The following is a 13,323-nucleotide window of genomic DNA, read 5'->3' as shown; positions in this document are numbered from 1 at the left end:
TATGGATATGCTTGTAATTGTTAAGAACTGGGGAGTTTTTCAGGATAAAAAATAAATGGAATGGAATTAAGCACAGGCAAAATCCTAGAGGAAAACCTGGTTCAGTCTGCTTTCCACCAGACACTGAGAGATGAATTCACCTTTCAGCAGGACAATAACCTAAAACACAAGACCAAATCTACACTTGAGTTGCTTACCAAGAAGACAGTGAATGGTCCTGAGTTGCCTAGTTACAGTTTTTACCTAAATATACTTGAAAATCTGTGACAAGACCTGAATATGGTTCGTTTAGCAATGATCAATGACTAATTTGACAGAGCTTGAAGAATTTTGAAAAGAATAATGGACAAATGTTGCACAATCAAGGTGTGGAAAGCTCTTAGAGACTTACCCAGAAAGACTTGCTGCCATAGCTGCTTCTACAAAGTATTGAATCAGGGGTGTGAATACTTCTGTAAATTGAATATTTCTGTATTTAATTGTCAATGAATTTGCTAAAATTTCTAAAAACATGTTTTCACTTTGTCATTATGGGGTATTATGTGTAGATGGGTGAGAGAGAAAAATATTTAATACATTTTGAATTCAGGTTGTAACGCAACAAAATATGAACCAAGTAAAAGTGTATGAACTCTTTCTGAAGACACTGTAAATATCCCCAAATATGTTTACATCCATGTATTTTGAGATACACAGTTTCATCAACAGCTTACAGAAACTCACTAAAATCATCATCTCTACTGGCTTTATGCAGTGTATGTATTTTAGAATATACAATGTAATAAAAATAAACACAGAATAGCCATACTCATTTTTCAAGCCATGTTTGTGCATATCTAATGGACTAACATCAGTATGACCAGAAAAATACTCTCAAAGTCCATAGAAGAAATGACATATTTTTAATTGTCTGAAAATACATTGCTCTTTGCTTCATCTTTTTCACAACAAAGCCTGATGCAGTCTCTGCCATTCGTAATGAAGGATGAGACAGGGAAAACAACTTCTCGAGGGCATAAGAACAGCAGTGGTATGGGCACAGTGTGGCAATGGTTGAGTCCTTTCATAAAAATAGCACTGGTAAAGTTGTGAGGTGTGGTAGACAGCGAACAAATAACATAAGAATACATTACATTTCCCAGCCCTAGCGTGAAACTTTCCTCTGTAAATGATGGATATTTTATTTAAAGTGACTAATTGATTTGTTTAATTACCAGGTCAATGACAGAATGGTAGGTAAACAATTTATCCAGGAATGTCAAGAGCTATCCAGTTCCATTGTAGCTCAGGCAATGAGAAGACAGTCTTGAATGGCAGTGAGGTACTCTCTAGCCCAGTGAGGGCCTGAAGAGAAATGGAAGATATTTCCCATTGCCTCCAAACTTATGTCTTCTTTGCATTCTCTCATTCAGTCTCTAATGTCTTTGTCCAGTCTTTACCTCAGGCATACACGACAACGCTATAAGATGGGGCTGAGGTATCCTTGCTGGGTAGCTTTATTGAGGGCAGCTTTAATGAGTTGGACTGCATTCCATTCTTGCCACCAACCACCAGGGAGGTAGCCATGGCCATCTGGCGTGGCTGAATGGTGGAGGAGGGTGAGTTCTTGTGCATAATACGGGTGAAGACCTCTTTACAGCGTTTCCCGACCAGGTACAGGATCTCCAAGAAGGAGAGCAGGATACAAGCCAGACTGGTGACCACCATGAAGATGGTGAAGATCCGCTTCTCAGTGGGGCGAGCAATGAAGCAGTCCACCTTGTTGGGACAGGGCTTCTGCTCACACTTGATGAGGGAGGGGAAGTCATAGCCCTCGTAGATATGGTAGATTAAATACACAAAGGTGGCGTCCACAGTCATCTTGAAGACCAGGGTCAGGACGTAGGTCCACCACAGCCCTCCACGCTTCTTACCGGTGTTCATGTAGATTTTCTGGCAGCCCTCGCCGTATTTTAGTGTGTGTTTACGCTCACGTTCATCTCTGTAGGCTACGTGCATTACCACCAGGAGAGAGGGACATGTGACGAAGATGAGCTGCAGGGCCCACAGGCGGACGTGGGACACAGGGAAGAAGTGGTCGTAACAGACGTTGTGGCAGCCAGGCTGGGCCGTGTTGCACGTGAAGTCTTTTTGCTCATCGCCCCACACCTTCTCGGCTGCCACGACAAACACCATGACCCTGAAGAGGAAGACAACGGACAGCCACACGCGGCCGAACGCCGTGGAGTACTTGTTCACCCCACTGAGGAGGCTCTGGAGGAATTCCCAGTTCATTGTGAGACTGACTCACAATCTACCTCCCTGACGAAAGTTATTACGGAATAATTAGTGCGAGAAACTATTTCAACTGTTGGTTGAGATCTCAGGTAAAATTCTGGAGTGTTCTTCACTTTCAGCGATCTTTAGAAAAAGAGAGAGGAAGTGGGGAAAAGATTAGGCCTTTGAGTATGAGTGAACAAAAGGACTTAAACAACTGGTGTCACCTGTTTTCCCAAGAGTAAAAAGTCATTCCCAACCAAATACCTGGTAGCTATTTTCACACTTGCGGTCTTCTTTTAAAATTAAATTGAATGATAAAGTTAATATATTAAGGATGATAAAAGCCCCCATGTCCTAAAAACACATGACAGGATTTCTGTTGAGTAGCAAGTTACAGTGCCTTCAGAAAGTATTTACACCCCTTGACCTTTTCAAAATGTGTTGTGTTACAAAGTGGGAATAAAATGGATTTAATTGTCATTTTTTGTCAATGATCTACACAATATACGCAATAATGTCATTTGTAAACAAAACAGAGTCAATACATGTTAGAATCATTTTTAGCAGTGATTACAACTGTGAGTTTCTGGGTAAGTCTCTAAGACTTTTCCATACCTGGATTGTGCAACATTTGCCCTAAACAAACATTTTCAGGTCTTGCCATAGATTTTCAAGCATATTTAAGTCCAAACTGTAACTCGACCACTCACAAACAATCACTGTATTTTTGGTAAGCAACTCAAGTGTAGATTTGGCATTATTACTTTAGTGTCTTGTTTGAAACATAATGCATATTTTTTATATTTTTATTCTGTACATGCTTCCTTCCTTTCACTCTGTCAATTAAGTTAGTATTGTGCAGTAACTATAATGTTTTTGATCCATCCTCAGTTTTCTATCACAGCCAAACTCTGTTTCAAAATCACAATTGGCCTCAGGGTGAAATCTCTGAACGGTTTCCTTCATCTCTGATAACTGAGTTAGGAAGGACGCCTGTATCTTTGTAGTGACTGGGTGTATTGATACACCATCCAAAGTGTAATTAATAACTTCACCATGCTCAAAAGGATATTCAATGGATTTGTTCATTTTTACCCATATGCCAATAGTTGCCCTTTGAGAGGCATTTGTGGTTGAATCTGTGTTTGAAATCCATTGCTCAACTGAGGGACTTTACAGATACTTGTGTGTGTGTGGGGTACAGAGACGAGGTAGTCATTCAAAAATCACGTTTAAAAACTATTATTGCACACAGAGTCCATGTTACTTATGTGACTTTAGCACATTTTTACTTGTGAACTTATTTGAGGCTTGCCATAAGAAAGGGGTTGAATACTTATCAACTCAAGACATTTCAGCTTTTCATTTTTTTGTAATTTGTGAACTATCCTAAAAACATAATTCCACTTTGACATTATGGGGTATTGTGTGTAAGCCACTGACAAAACATCAATTGATTAAATGTTAAATTCAGCCTGTGACACAAAATGTGGAAAAAGTCTAGGGGTTTGAATACTTTCTGAAGACACTAACTATTGCATTCATAGTAGGCCTAAACATTAATACCGGACACATTTATAGTTTTTATAACACGGTTAGGCTGTGGAAACTCGTTTATTTCCTAATTGTTGATTCTAGTCAGTGCTCTGCGGAGAAAAATTGTCTCAAATGCAATCACTGCAATCATCGAAAAAGAACCCAAACTTGATCTCTCGCAATCTTTATATAATAACCTTATAGTACAGCTATTGATTCGCAGGTGGGAATCTAAACAAATAAATGTACTTACACTTCAAAATGACTTTATATAGAAAGGACCATAAACTCTGTCGGGAAAGTTGCAGTTCGTATCGTAATGGAGAAACATAGATTTTCATCTGTGGGGCGCAGTAAAACTATGAAGATTTCCCAAGGGAATTTACATAACGACGTTACGGTACAACGTTCCATTTATCCAGGTGTGGCTCGTGAACGAACCATCGAGCGGAGTGTTTTCTCCGGTCATTTAAATGTTATTCAGAGTGGAGCGGCTGGTCATAGGCTTTATTTCAGACCGTTAGTCAAAAATATCGAGTTTTTATTTTTCATTGAAGACCCATAAACTTAAATTATCGAATATATAATGCAACCTCTTAGAAATGTTGGGGTACATTTTGAATGAAAAATCCTAAAAGACACATTTCTAGAGGAAATGTAAGTATTTGTATTCACTATACAGTCCTATACTGTATCAACGAAGAAAACGTTTTATTTGCAATTTGGAAAAGGTGACATTGATACAGCAGTTGTTTATGTTCATTATAAAACAAGTGTTTATTGTAATATTTACATCACAGAGAAGGTGGGAAGAACAGGGAGAATCCATGTACAGCAGATGAGTCATGGACATGTGTAGTACATGATAAAAACTGAGCAGTTTACCATTCTTCAGTCTGATACTGCATATTTTTTTACACATAGTCACACACTCAGCTACAACAGTCACTCTTCTGTGCTTCAAGTTAAACATAGTCTCCACAGTCTGAAATGATCACTTTCTGCTTGGTCTTGCCTTCTTTGGTTCCTTGTGTGTGTGGTGACTTTGTGCGTGTGGTGACAGACAACATGACATGAGTCTTGGTACACAACTTCTTCACAGTCTGTAACAACCTATACAACCCTTATTCCCCTCCATGGGAGAATCTCAATTGCCTACTCCTCGCATCCCCTCTCATAGTCTCCTTCTCAAAACTCATTGGAGGAGAAAGTTAAAAGGGTAGGGACCTCTGGCTTTCTCATCCAATGGGTTTGAGAAGGAGACGAGGAGAGGACACGAAGAGTATGCATTTGAGATCTTCCCCAGCATGTCCCTTCCCTCTTACCTCCATGGCTTTTGCCACCTCCATGCCCTCCATCAACTCTCCAAACACCACATGTTTGTTATCCAGCCAATCCGTTTTGTCACAGGTGATGAAGAACTGAGAGCCGTTGCTGTTTGCTCCAGAGTTAGCCGTGGAGAGCTGACCTATTACACATTACATTACATTACATTACATTTAAGTCATTTAGCAGACGCTCTTATCCAGAGCGACTTACAAATTGGTGCGTTCACCTTAAGACATCCAGTGGAACAGCCACTTTACAATAGTGCATCTAAATCTTTTAAGGGGGGGGGGGGCGTGAGAAGGATTACTTTATCCTATCCTAGGTATTCCTATTCCTTTTTGAACCAATGGAATGGTTCAAAAATAAACATATCCAGGTGTTAGAATGGCCAAGTCAAAGTCCAGACCTGAATCCAATCGAGAATCTGTGGAAAGAACTGAAAACTGCTGTTCACAAATGCTCTCCATCCAACCTCACTGAGCTCGAGCAGTTTTGCAAGGAGGAATGGGAAAAAAATTCAGTCTCTCGATGTGCAAAACTGATAGAGACATACCCCAAGCGACTTACAGCTGTAATCACAGCAAAAGGTGGCGCTACAAAGTGTTAACTTAAGGGGGCTGAATAATTTTGCACATAATATATTTTTCAGTTTTTGATTTGTTAAAAAAGTTTGAAATATCCAATAAATGTCGTTCCACTTCATGATTGTGTCCCACTTGTTGTTGATTCTTCACAAAAAAATACAGTTTTATATCTTTATGTTTGAAGCCTGAAATGTGGCAAAAGGTCGCAAAGTTCAAGGGGGCCGAATACTTTCGCAAGGCACTGTATCTACCTCAAATACCTTATTATTATCTATCCTGATGCCTAGTCACTTTACCCTGCCTTCATGTACATATCTACCTCAAATACCTTGTACCTCTGCACATTGATATGGTGCTAGTTATTCTCTGGTCTCTGAACACACTGTATCTCGAGATGTGTTTCCCAGTACTGTGTCCATGTAGCCCACCTGCCAGGGCCTTGATGATGTCGTCCCTCTTGTTGTGGGAACTGTTCCGGGCCTTGAAGGCGATCTGGTAGCTGCCCTGGTTGGGGGCTTTAAACCACGGCTCTAAGAACACACTCAGGTACTTATCCATGTCCTCCTGGAACGCCTTGCACGTTCCACTCACCGGCAGCATTCACACGAGAGAGAGGTGCATTTATCCTCATGTGATCAGAAACTATACTCATTCAAATCTGCATATTTTTTTTTTTCACCTTTATTTAACCAGGTAGGCTAGTTGAGAACAAGTTCTCATTTGCGCCTGCGACCTGGCCAAGATAAAGCAAAGCAGTTTGACACATTCAACAGAGTTACACATGGAATAAACAAACATACAGTCAATAATACAGTAGAAAAAGTATATATACAGTATGTGCACTGAGGTAGGATAAGGGAGGTAGGTAAAGGCAATAAATAGGCCATGGTGGCGAAGTAATTACAATATAGCAATTAAACACTGGAATGGTAGATGTGCAGTATATATATACAGTGGGGCAAAAAAGTATTTAGTCAGCCACCAATTGTGCAAGTTCTCCCACTTAAAAAGATGAGAGAGGTCTGTAATTTTCATCATAGGTACACTTCAACTATGCCAGACAAAATGAAAAGAAAAAATCCAGAAAATTACATTGTACGATTTTTAATGAATGTATTTGAAAATTATGGTGGCGAATAAGTATTTGGTCAATAACAAAAGTTTATCTCAATACTTTGTTATATACCCTTTGTTGGCAATGACAGAGGTCAAACGTTTTCTGTAAGTCTTCACAAGGTTTTCACACACTGTTGCTGGTATTTTGGCCCATTCCTCCATGTAGATCTCCTCTAGAGCAGTGATGTTTTGGGGCTGTTGCTGGGCAACACAGACTTTCAACTCCCTCCAAAGATTTTCTATGGGGTTGAGATCTAGAGACTGGCTAGGTCACTCCAGGACCTTAAAATGCTTCTTACGAAGCCACTCCTTCGTTGCCCGGGCGGTGTGTTTGGGATCATTTGTCATGCTGAAAGACCCAGCCACGTTTCATCTTCAATGCCCTTGCTGATGGAAGGAGGTTTTCACTCAAAATCTCACGATACATGGCCCCATTCATTCTTTCCTTTACACGGATCAGTCGGCCTGGTCCCTTTGCAGAAAAACAGCCCCAAAGCATGATGTTTCCACCCCCATGCTTCACAGTAGGTATGGTGTTCTTTGGATGCAACTCAGCATTCTTTGTCCTCCAAACACGACGTGTTGACTTTTTACCAAAAAGTTATATTTTGGTTTCATCTGACCATATGACATTCTCCCAATCTTCTTCAGGATCATCCAAATGCTCTCTAGCAAACTTCAGACGGGCCTGGACATGTATTGGCTTAAGCAGGGGGACACGTCTGGCACTGCAGGATTTGAGTCCCTGGCGGCGTAGTGTGTTACTGATGGTAGGCTTTGTTACTTTGGTCCCAGATCTCTGCAGGTCATTCACTAGGTCCCCCTGTGTGGTTCTGGGATTTTTGCTCACCGTTCTTGTGATAATTTTGACCCCACGGGGTGAGATCTTGCGTGGAGCCCCAGATTGAGGGAGATTATCAGTGGTCTTGTATGTCTTCCATTTCCTAATAATTGCTCCCACAGTTGATTTCCTCAAACCAAGCTGCTTACCTATTGCAGATTCAGTCTTCCCCGCCTGGTGCAGGTCTACAATTTTGTTTCTGGTGTCCTTTGACAGCTCTTTGGTCTTGGCCATAGTGGAGTTTGGAGTGTGACTGTTTGAGGTTGTGGACAGGTGTCTTTTATACTGATAACAAGTTCAAACAGGTGCCATTAATACAGGTAACGAGTGGAGGACAAAGGAGCCTCTTAAAGAAGTTACAGGTCTGTGAGAGCCAGAAATCTTGCTTGTTTGTAGGTGTCCAAATACTTATTTTCCACCATAATTTGCAAATAAATTCATTAAAAATCCCTACAATGTGATTTTCTGGATTTTTTCCCCTCATTTTGTCTGTCATACCTGTGATGAAAATTACAGGCCTCTCATCTTTTTAAGTGGGAGAACTTGCACAATTGGTGGCTGACTAAATACCCCCCCCCACTGTACCTGCTGGAGTGCGTGCTACATGTGGGTGCTGCTATGGTGACCAGTGAGCTGAGATAAGGCGGGGCTTTACCTAGCAGAGACTTGTAGATGACCTGGAGCCAGTGGGTTTGGCAATGAGTATGAAGCGAGGGCCAGCCAACGAGAGCGTACAGGTCGCAGTGGTGGGTAGTATATGGGGCTTTGGTGACAAAACGGATGGCACTGTGATAGACTGCATCCAATTTGTTGAGTAGAGTGTTGGAGGTTATTTGTAAATGACATGGCCGAGGTCGAGGATTGGTAGGATGGTCAGTTTTACGAGGGTATGTTCGGCAGCATGAGTGAAGGATGCTTTGTTGTGAAATAGGAAACCGATTGTAGATTTAATTTTGGATTGGAGATGCTTAATGTGAGTTTACAGTCTAACCAGGTATTTGTAGTTGTCCACATATTCTAAGTCAGAACTGTCCAGAGTAGTGATGTTGGACGGGTGGGTAGGTGCGGGCAGCGATCGGTTAAAGAGCATGCATTTAGTTTTACTTGCATTTAAGAGCAATATGGCAATGCACTTCCTCACCACTCTACACATTCATTCACAGACATACATATTTACAGCTGTACAGGGACATGTCTCACCTGCAGCAGTGTGTTTGAGGACAAAGTTCTCATCGTCAAACTTTCGCCCATAGATGGACTTGCCCCCAGTGCCATTGTGGTTGGTGAAATCTCCTCCCTGACACATGAACTGTGGGATGACACGGTGGAAACAGCTGCCTTTGAAGCCAACGCCCTTCTCATGTGTGCACAAGCAGAGGAAGTTCTCTACGGGAGATGTTAGGGCAGAGGAGTAGTAGATTTTAAGGGATGCTGCTTCTATTTAACAGGCAGTTTAACTGCAGACTAGAGAAACTGAATTGGCTGAATCTTTCTAGCTTTACATATGATCTCTTTTGATACAGTCCAAATATTCCTCTAATGACAGGGTTCTATTTTCAGAAATGTCCCTGATACATTATAACAAGGAGGAACATGGATACCTGCGGTCATAGGAGCACTGTCTGCTCGGAGCAGGAAGCGCAGTCTCCCTGCTGGCTTATTGCCAATCTTGATGTCCATGTAAACCTGGGGGTTTGTTCTGCCCTTCTTGGCTGGGGGCTCGTTCTGCAATCAATGATAATATATTATTGTGGCAGGCTTTTTTACAATATAAGATGTTATTATACAATGTTCTACACTCACAGAGACAGACAGGAACACACACACAACTTGCATCTGCTGTTGATTTGGCTGATTCTCCAGTGGACTCCGTCACCTCAGCCTCTTCGGCAGTCGTTCCCGAGAACTTTTTCAGCCAATCATCATCTGACCAAACTGAGGAAATGGCATAAAGTTAGAGGTTTTATCACATCTATGGGGTTTCATTATAGATCAAAGCCATGGGGCAGTTGTTTTTTTAACCTTTATTTTACTAGGCAAGTCAGTTAAGAACAAATTCTTATTTTCAATGACGGCCTAGGAACAGTGGGTTAACTGCCTGTTCAGGGGCAGAACGACAGATTTGAAGTATTGAAGTATTTATAGAGAGACTAATGCATATCACTCACCTGGACGAGAAGAGCCCTCTTTGATCCTCATAGGTTTGGCGATGTTGACCCGGATGGTTCTTCAAAAGAACTCTGACTCATTCTGTCAATAAAACAGAGGGAAAACCTGCATGAAAGAGAATGGTTCAAACCACACCTTTTAAAAATGAGAGTCACTGTCTCAGAGTACATAGTAGCAAAACAGGGGATAATGCAAAGGTCTATAAGTTAAACCAAACTGACTTTAGAAGCAGACAATGTTTCACTCACCATGTTATCAATAGCAGCAGAAGAGGGGGATGAAAGAATCACAGCAAATCAAATTGTATTAGTCACATGCGCCGAATACAACCGGTGTAGACCTTACAGTGAAATGATTACTATCGAGCCCCTAACCAACAATGCAGTTTAAAACAAATACAGATAAGAATAAGAAATAAAAATAACAAGTAATTAAAGAGCAGCAGTAAAATAACAATAGCAAGACTATTTTACAGAGGCAATGTGCGGGGGCACCGGTTAGTGGAGGTAATATGTACATGTAGGTAGAGTTAAAGTGACTATGCATAGATGATAACAACAGAGTAGCAGCAGTGTAAAAAAAAGAGGGGGAGAGGGCAATGCAAATAGTCTGGGTAGCCATTTGATTAGATGTTCAGGAGTCTTATGGCTTGGGGGTAGAAGCCGTTTAGAAGCCTCTTAGACCTAGACTTGGACCTCCGGTTCCGCTTGCTGTGCGGTAGCAGAGAGAACAGTCTGACTAGGGTGGCTGGAGCAAAATATTACAACACAATCATTATTGTGAGCATTTCACTGTAAGGTCTACACCTGTTGTATTCGGTGCAAGTGACAAATAACATTTGAATTGATAGCCAATGACCATCCACCACAACCACTAGATGGCGGTCCATGCTGAACCCTGAGCCATTACAATACACACACATTTGTTTGCTGGCCATATCCAACATAATATGGCATATTTGCTTAGAGGTTGATTAAACTTACTTCAGCAAATTCAAATTCAATGAAGGCAATCCTCTGTGCTTCTCTGCAAAGCAAACAATATAGGGTGCATTCGTAAATTAACTCTGGCCATCTACTCCGATTTCAGAACACTCGTCTGAGCCTGCCAGAGCACAGAATAACTGATGAAATTACAAACAACACCCATTGAATATGGCCGGTGTCAGTAAACGTTGGCAAAACACACAATTAAATTGCCAGCAGCAGTTAGTCATCAACGCTCTGGATAACATGAAAACTGCCTAACCAACTCTGCTTGGGCGGTAAAATGGTCAGTGGGGTGTTCTTATTTGTGTCTGTAAGTATCTAAGTAGCTAAGTAAACTATCCAACGTTAGCTTGGATGCCGTTGTGAGGTCTGCACGCCCGGATCAACCCTACTCCTCCGCCAGAGCGTCCAGTGTGCACTCTGAAAGTTTAGAGAGCGAAACGCTCTGAATTTACGAACGGACAATCTGACATCGCTCTAGATTAATATACACCCAGAGCGCACTCCAGATTGAATTTATGAACACACTCATGAGACACAAACTTCTGCTCTAACGTTAAGGTTTTCATCTCCAGTAGCAGCTAACTCTGGCTAAGTAGCCAGGCAGGATGGATGAGTTTCTTTTCACTGTTGCGCTTTACGTTTATGCAAAACACTGAATGGTGAAGGTATTTCCTCTCACCCGTTTCATAGTCTATTGGAATCTGAATATCAGTGATATCCCGCATGCAGCACTTTTTCGTCCACCTGTGTAAACACATATACAGTCACGTTAGCTAGCTAGTCAATCAAAGTAGTAAATGATCAGCTAAACTAAACGGTTTCTTAAGTGTCTTTGACTTCGTATTAAAACAATGAATGGGGCTTTAGCTACAACAACCAATAAGTTGCTAAACGTAAGGGGATTCGATCTAGCAACCTTTCGGTTACTGGCCCAACGCTCTAACCACTCTAGGCTACCTGCCTCATCAACCATTCAGTCACAGCCTGCCCACTGCCTGATAGTCAGCAGCGTTTCACAGTGAAATGTATATCTTTCAAGAGAAATGCCATGGCAGCCTTAGTGTAATTTAGCAAATCACGAACCATTGACCCCTGCAAAACTAGTGATTGGTCCATTACAACCAAAGCCCACTTTCTTCTGTGGATTTTGTATGGCGGTAGGCAACCAACTTTAAAGGTACATCACCGCCACCGACTGGACTGTTAACCAGAAACAGGGAAGGTCTAATAACCCTACCCATTAATTCTAGTCTCATTAAAAACGAACTACACAATTCACTTAAACTTAGCTCTGGAATACCATTACTCCTTATTAAATCGAATTACAATCTCTCCCTTTCCCTCCCATTGAATAGTGCTGGCACTGAAATATGACATGTTCCACAGTTTCCATCTCCTCTTGACAGTGATCACACTTCCCAGTTGGATGATTTCCTAACCATTTCAATGTGCTGTTGAGCTTTGCGTGTCAGTCTCAGCCTTGTGATTACACTTTCCTCCCTTATCGCTTGACCCGAGGACGTCCCTGTCCCCACTTTTTCCTCAATTGTATACAGGGGTCTTCCCTTTCCCTCCCTGTTCCACAACTCGACATTTGTTTTTAACCACAGTTCATATTAACCCCTTGGCTTCTGAATTTACTGATTAACATTTCCATGTCAACATTAGGATGTTTGAGAGCCTGCTTGGCGAGAACATTCACCTCCTCATTCTCCTCTATATGAGCGGGTACCCAGAGGAACCTCACAAATACTACCATCTGTCTCAACCTAAACCCGGCACTGAAAAATCTCAAAATACATTTTCTGCTCTGTGATACAAATTAATTTAAGCTAATCAGTGCTGAACATGAGACGATGACTACCCCTGTCTGGCCTCACCTCCCCCACCCACTCTGTAGCCATGAGTATGGCCAGGAACACCTTTGTGTATACAGATAAATTATCCGTTGCTCTTTTTGTCACAGCCATCAGGAACACTAAAAGCTGCACCTGTGTTCCCCGTTTTAGGGTCCTTAGATTCATCAGTGAATATATTCAAGAAAGCATAGTACTGAGTTCTTAATTGTTTACTGAATCTTACTAAACATTGGCTGAGGGAGAAACCAAGGTAATCCACTAGATCCACTTTTGAGCTCTGAAGGTAAAAATGCTGGTTTAGTTTAATTCTAAATAGTACTGTTTTGCATAATCCTTTGGTTTGAACCTGTGAAATGAAAAATGTAATAATTTGACACAAAAATCATGAATATTTTTCTTTTTTTTTTTCAAGTTGTTGGCGCTCAGTCCTCAATTCCCAAATTATATTTACTTTATGCTCCCTAGTCTGCGAAGGTAGCTAGTTTAATGTACCATAATCCTTTGGTTTTGTGAAATGAATTAATAATTTGACCAAAATTGAATATTTTTTCAAACGCTTCACTTGAGCAATGCAATGTGTACACACTATGGGGCTAAGGTAGTATGCAAACTATAGTGGAAAAGAAAAAACAGACAAT

At 41.2% G+C, this 13,323-nt stretch overlaps 2 protein-coding genes across 2 annotated transcripts; both read right to left on the bottom strand.

The window, feature by feature from the left end:
* Positions 1–885: 885 nt before the first annotated feature.
* Positions 886–4,242, bottom strand: LOC115146313 (gap junction beta-4 protein-like). Its single transcript, XM_029688325.2, has 2 exons — positions 4,049–4,242; positions 886–2,400 (listed from the first exon to the last, which is right to left on the bottom strand). The coding sequence occupies exon 2, from the start codon at positions 2,272–2,274 to the stop codon at positions 1,441–1,443; it is 834 nt and encodes a 277-aa protein (XP_029544185.1). The 5' UTR covers positions 2,275–2,400; positions 4,049–4,242; the 3' UTR covers positions 886–1,440.
* A 364-nt stretch (positions 4,243–4,606) lies between these two features.
* ppie (peptidylprolyl isomerase E (cyclophilin E)) lies at positions 4,607–12,850 on the bottom strand. Its single transcript, XM_065003359.1, is given in 12 exon segments — positions 4,607–4,838; positions 5,121–5,263; positions 8,866–9,051; positions 9,267–9,390; positions 9,500–9,600; positions 9,834–9,915; positions 10,083–10,109; positions 10,818–10,846; positions 10,849–10,860; positions 11,506–11,546; positions 11,548–11,570; positions 12,707–12,850. Coding segments are annotated over 12 exon segments (990 nt in total). The 3' UTR covers positions 4,607–4,760.
* Positions 12,851–13,323: the final 473 nt, after the last annotated feature.

The sequence above is a fragment of the Oncorhynchus nerka genome, linkage group LG18 (assembly GCF_034236695.1).
Source record: "Oncorhynchus nerka isolate Pitt River linkage group LG18, Oner_Uvic_2.0, whole genome shotgun sequence".
In the NCBI taxonomy this organism is placed as follows: Eukaryota; Metazoa; Chordata; class Actinopteri; order Salmoniformes; family Salmonidae; genus Oncorhynchus; species Oncorhynchus nerka.
Note: the sequence above shows the minus strand (reverse complement) of the source record. Positions and strands in the feature narration are given on the sequence as shown.

What these genes read in the sequence shown, in the direction of transcription:
- LOC115146313 (XM_029688325.2), bottom strand. Translation starts at nt 2,274, where the DNA reads ATGAACTGGGAATTCCTCCAGAGCCTCCTCAGTGGGGTGAACAAGTAC.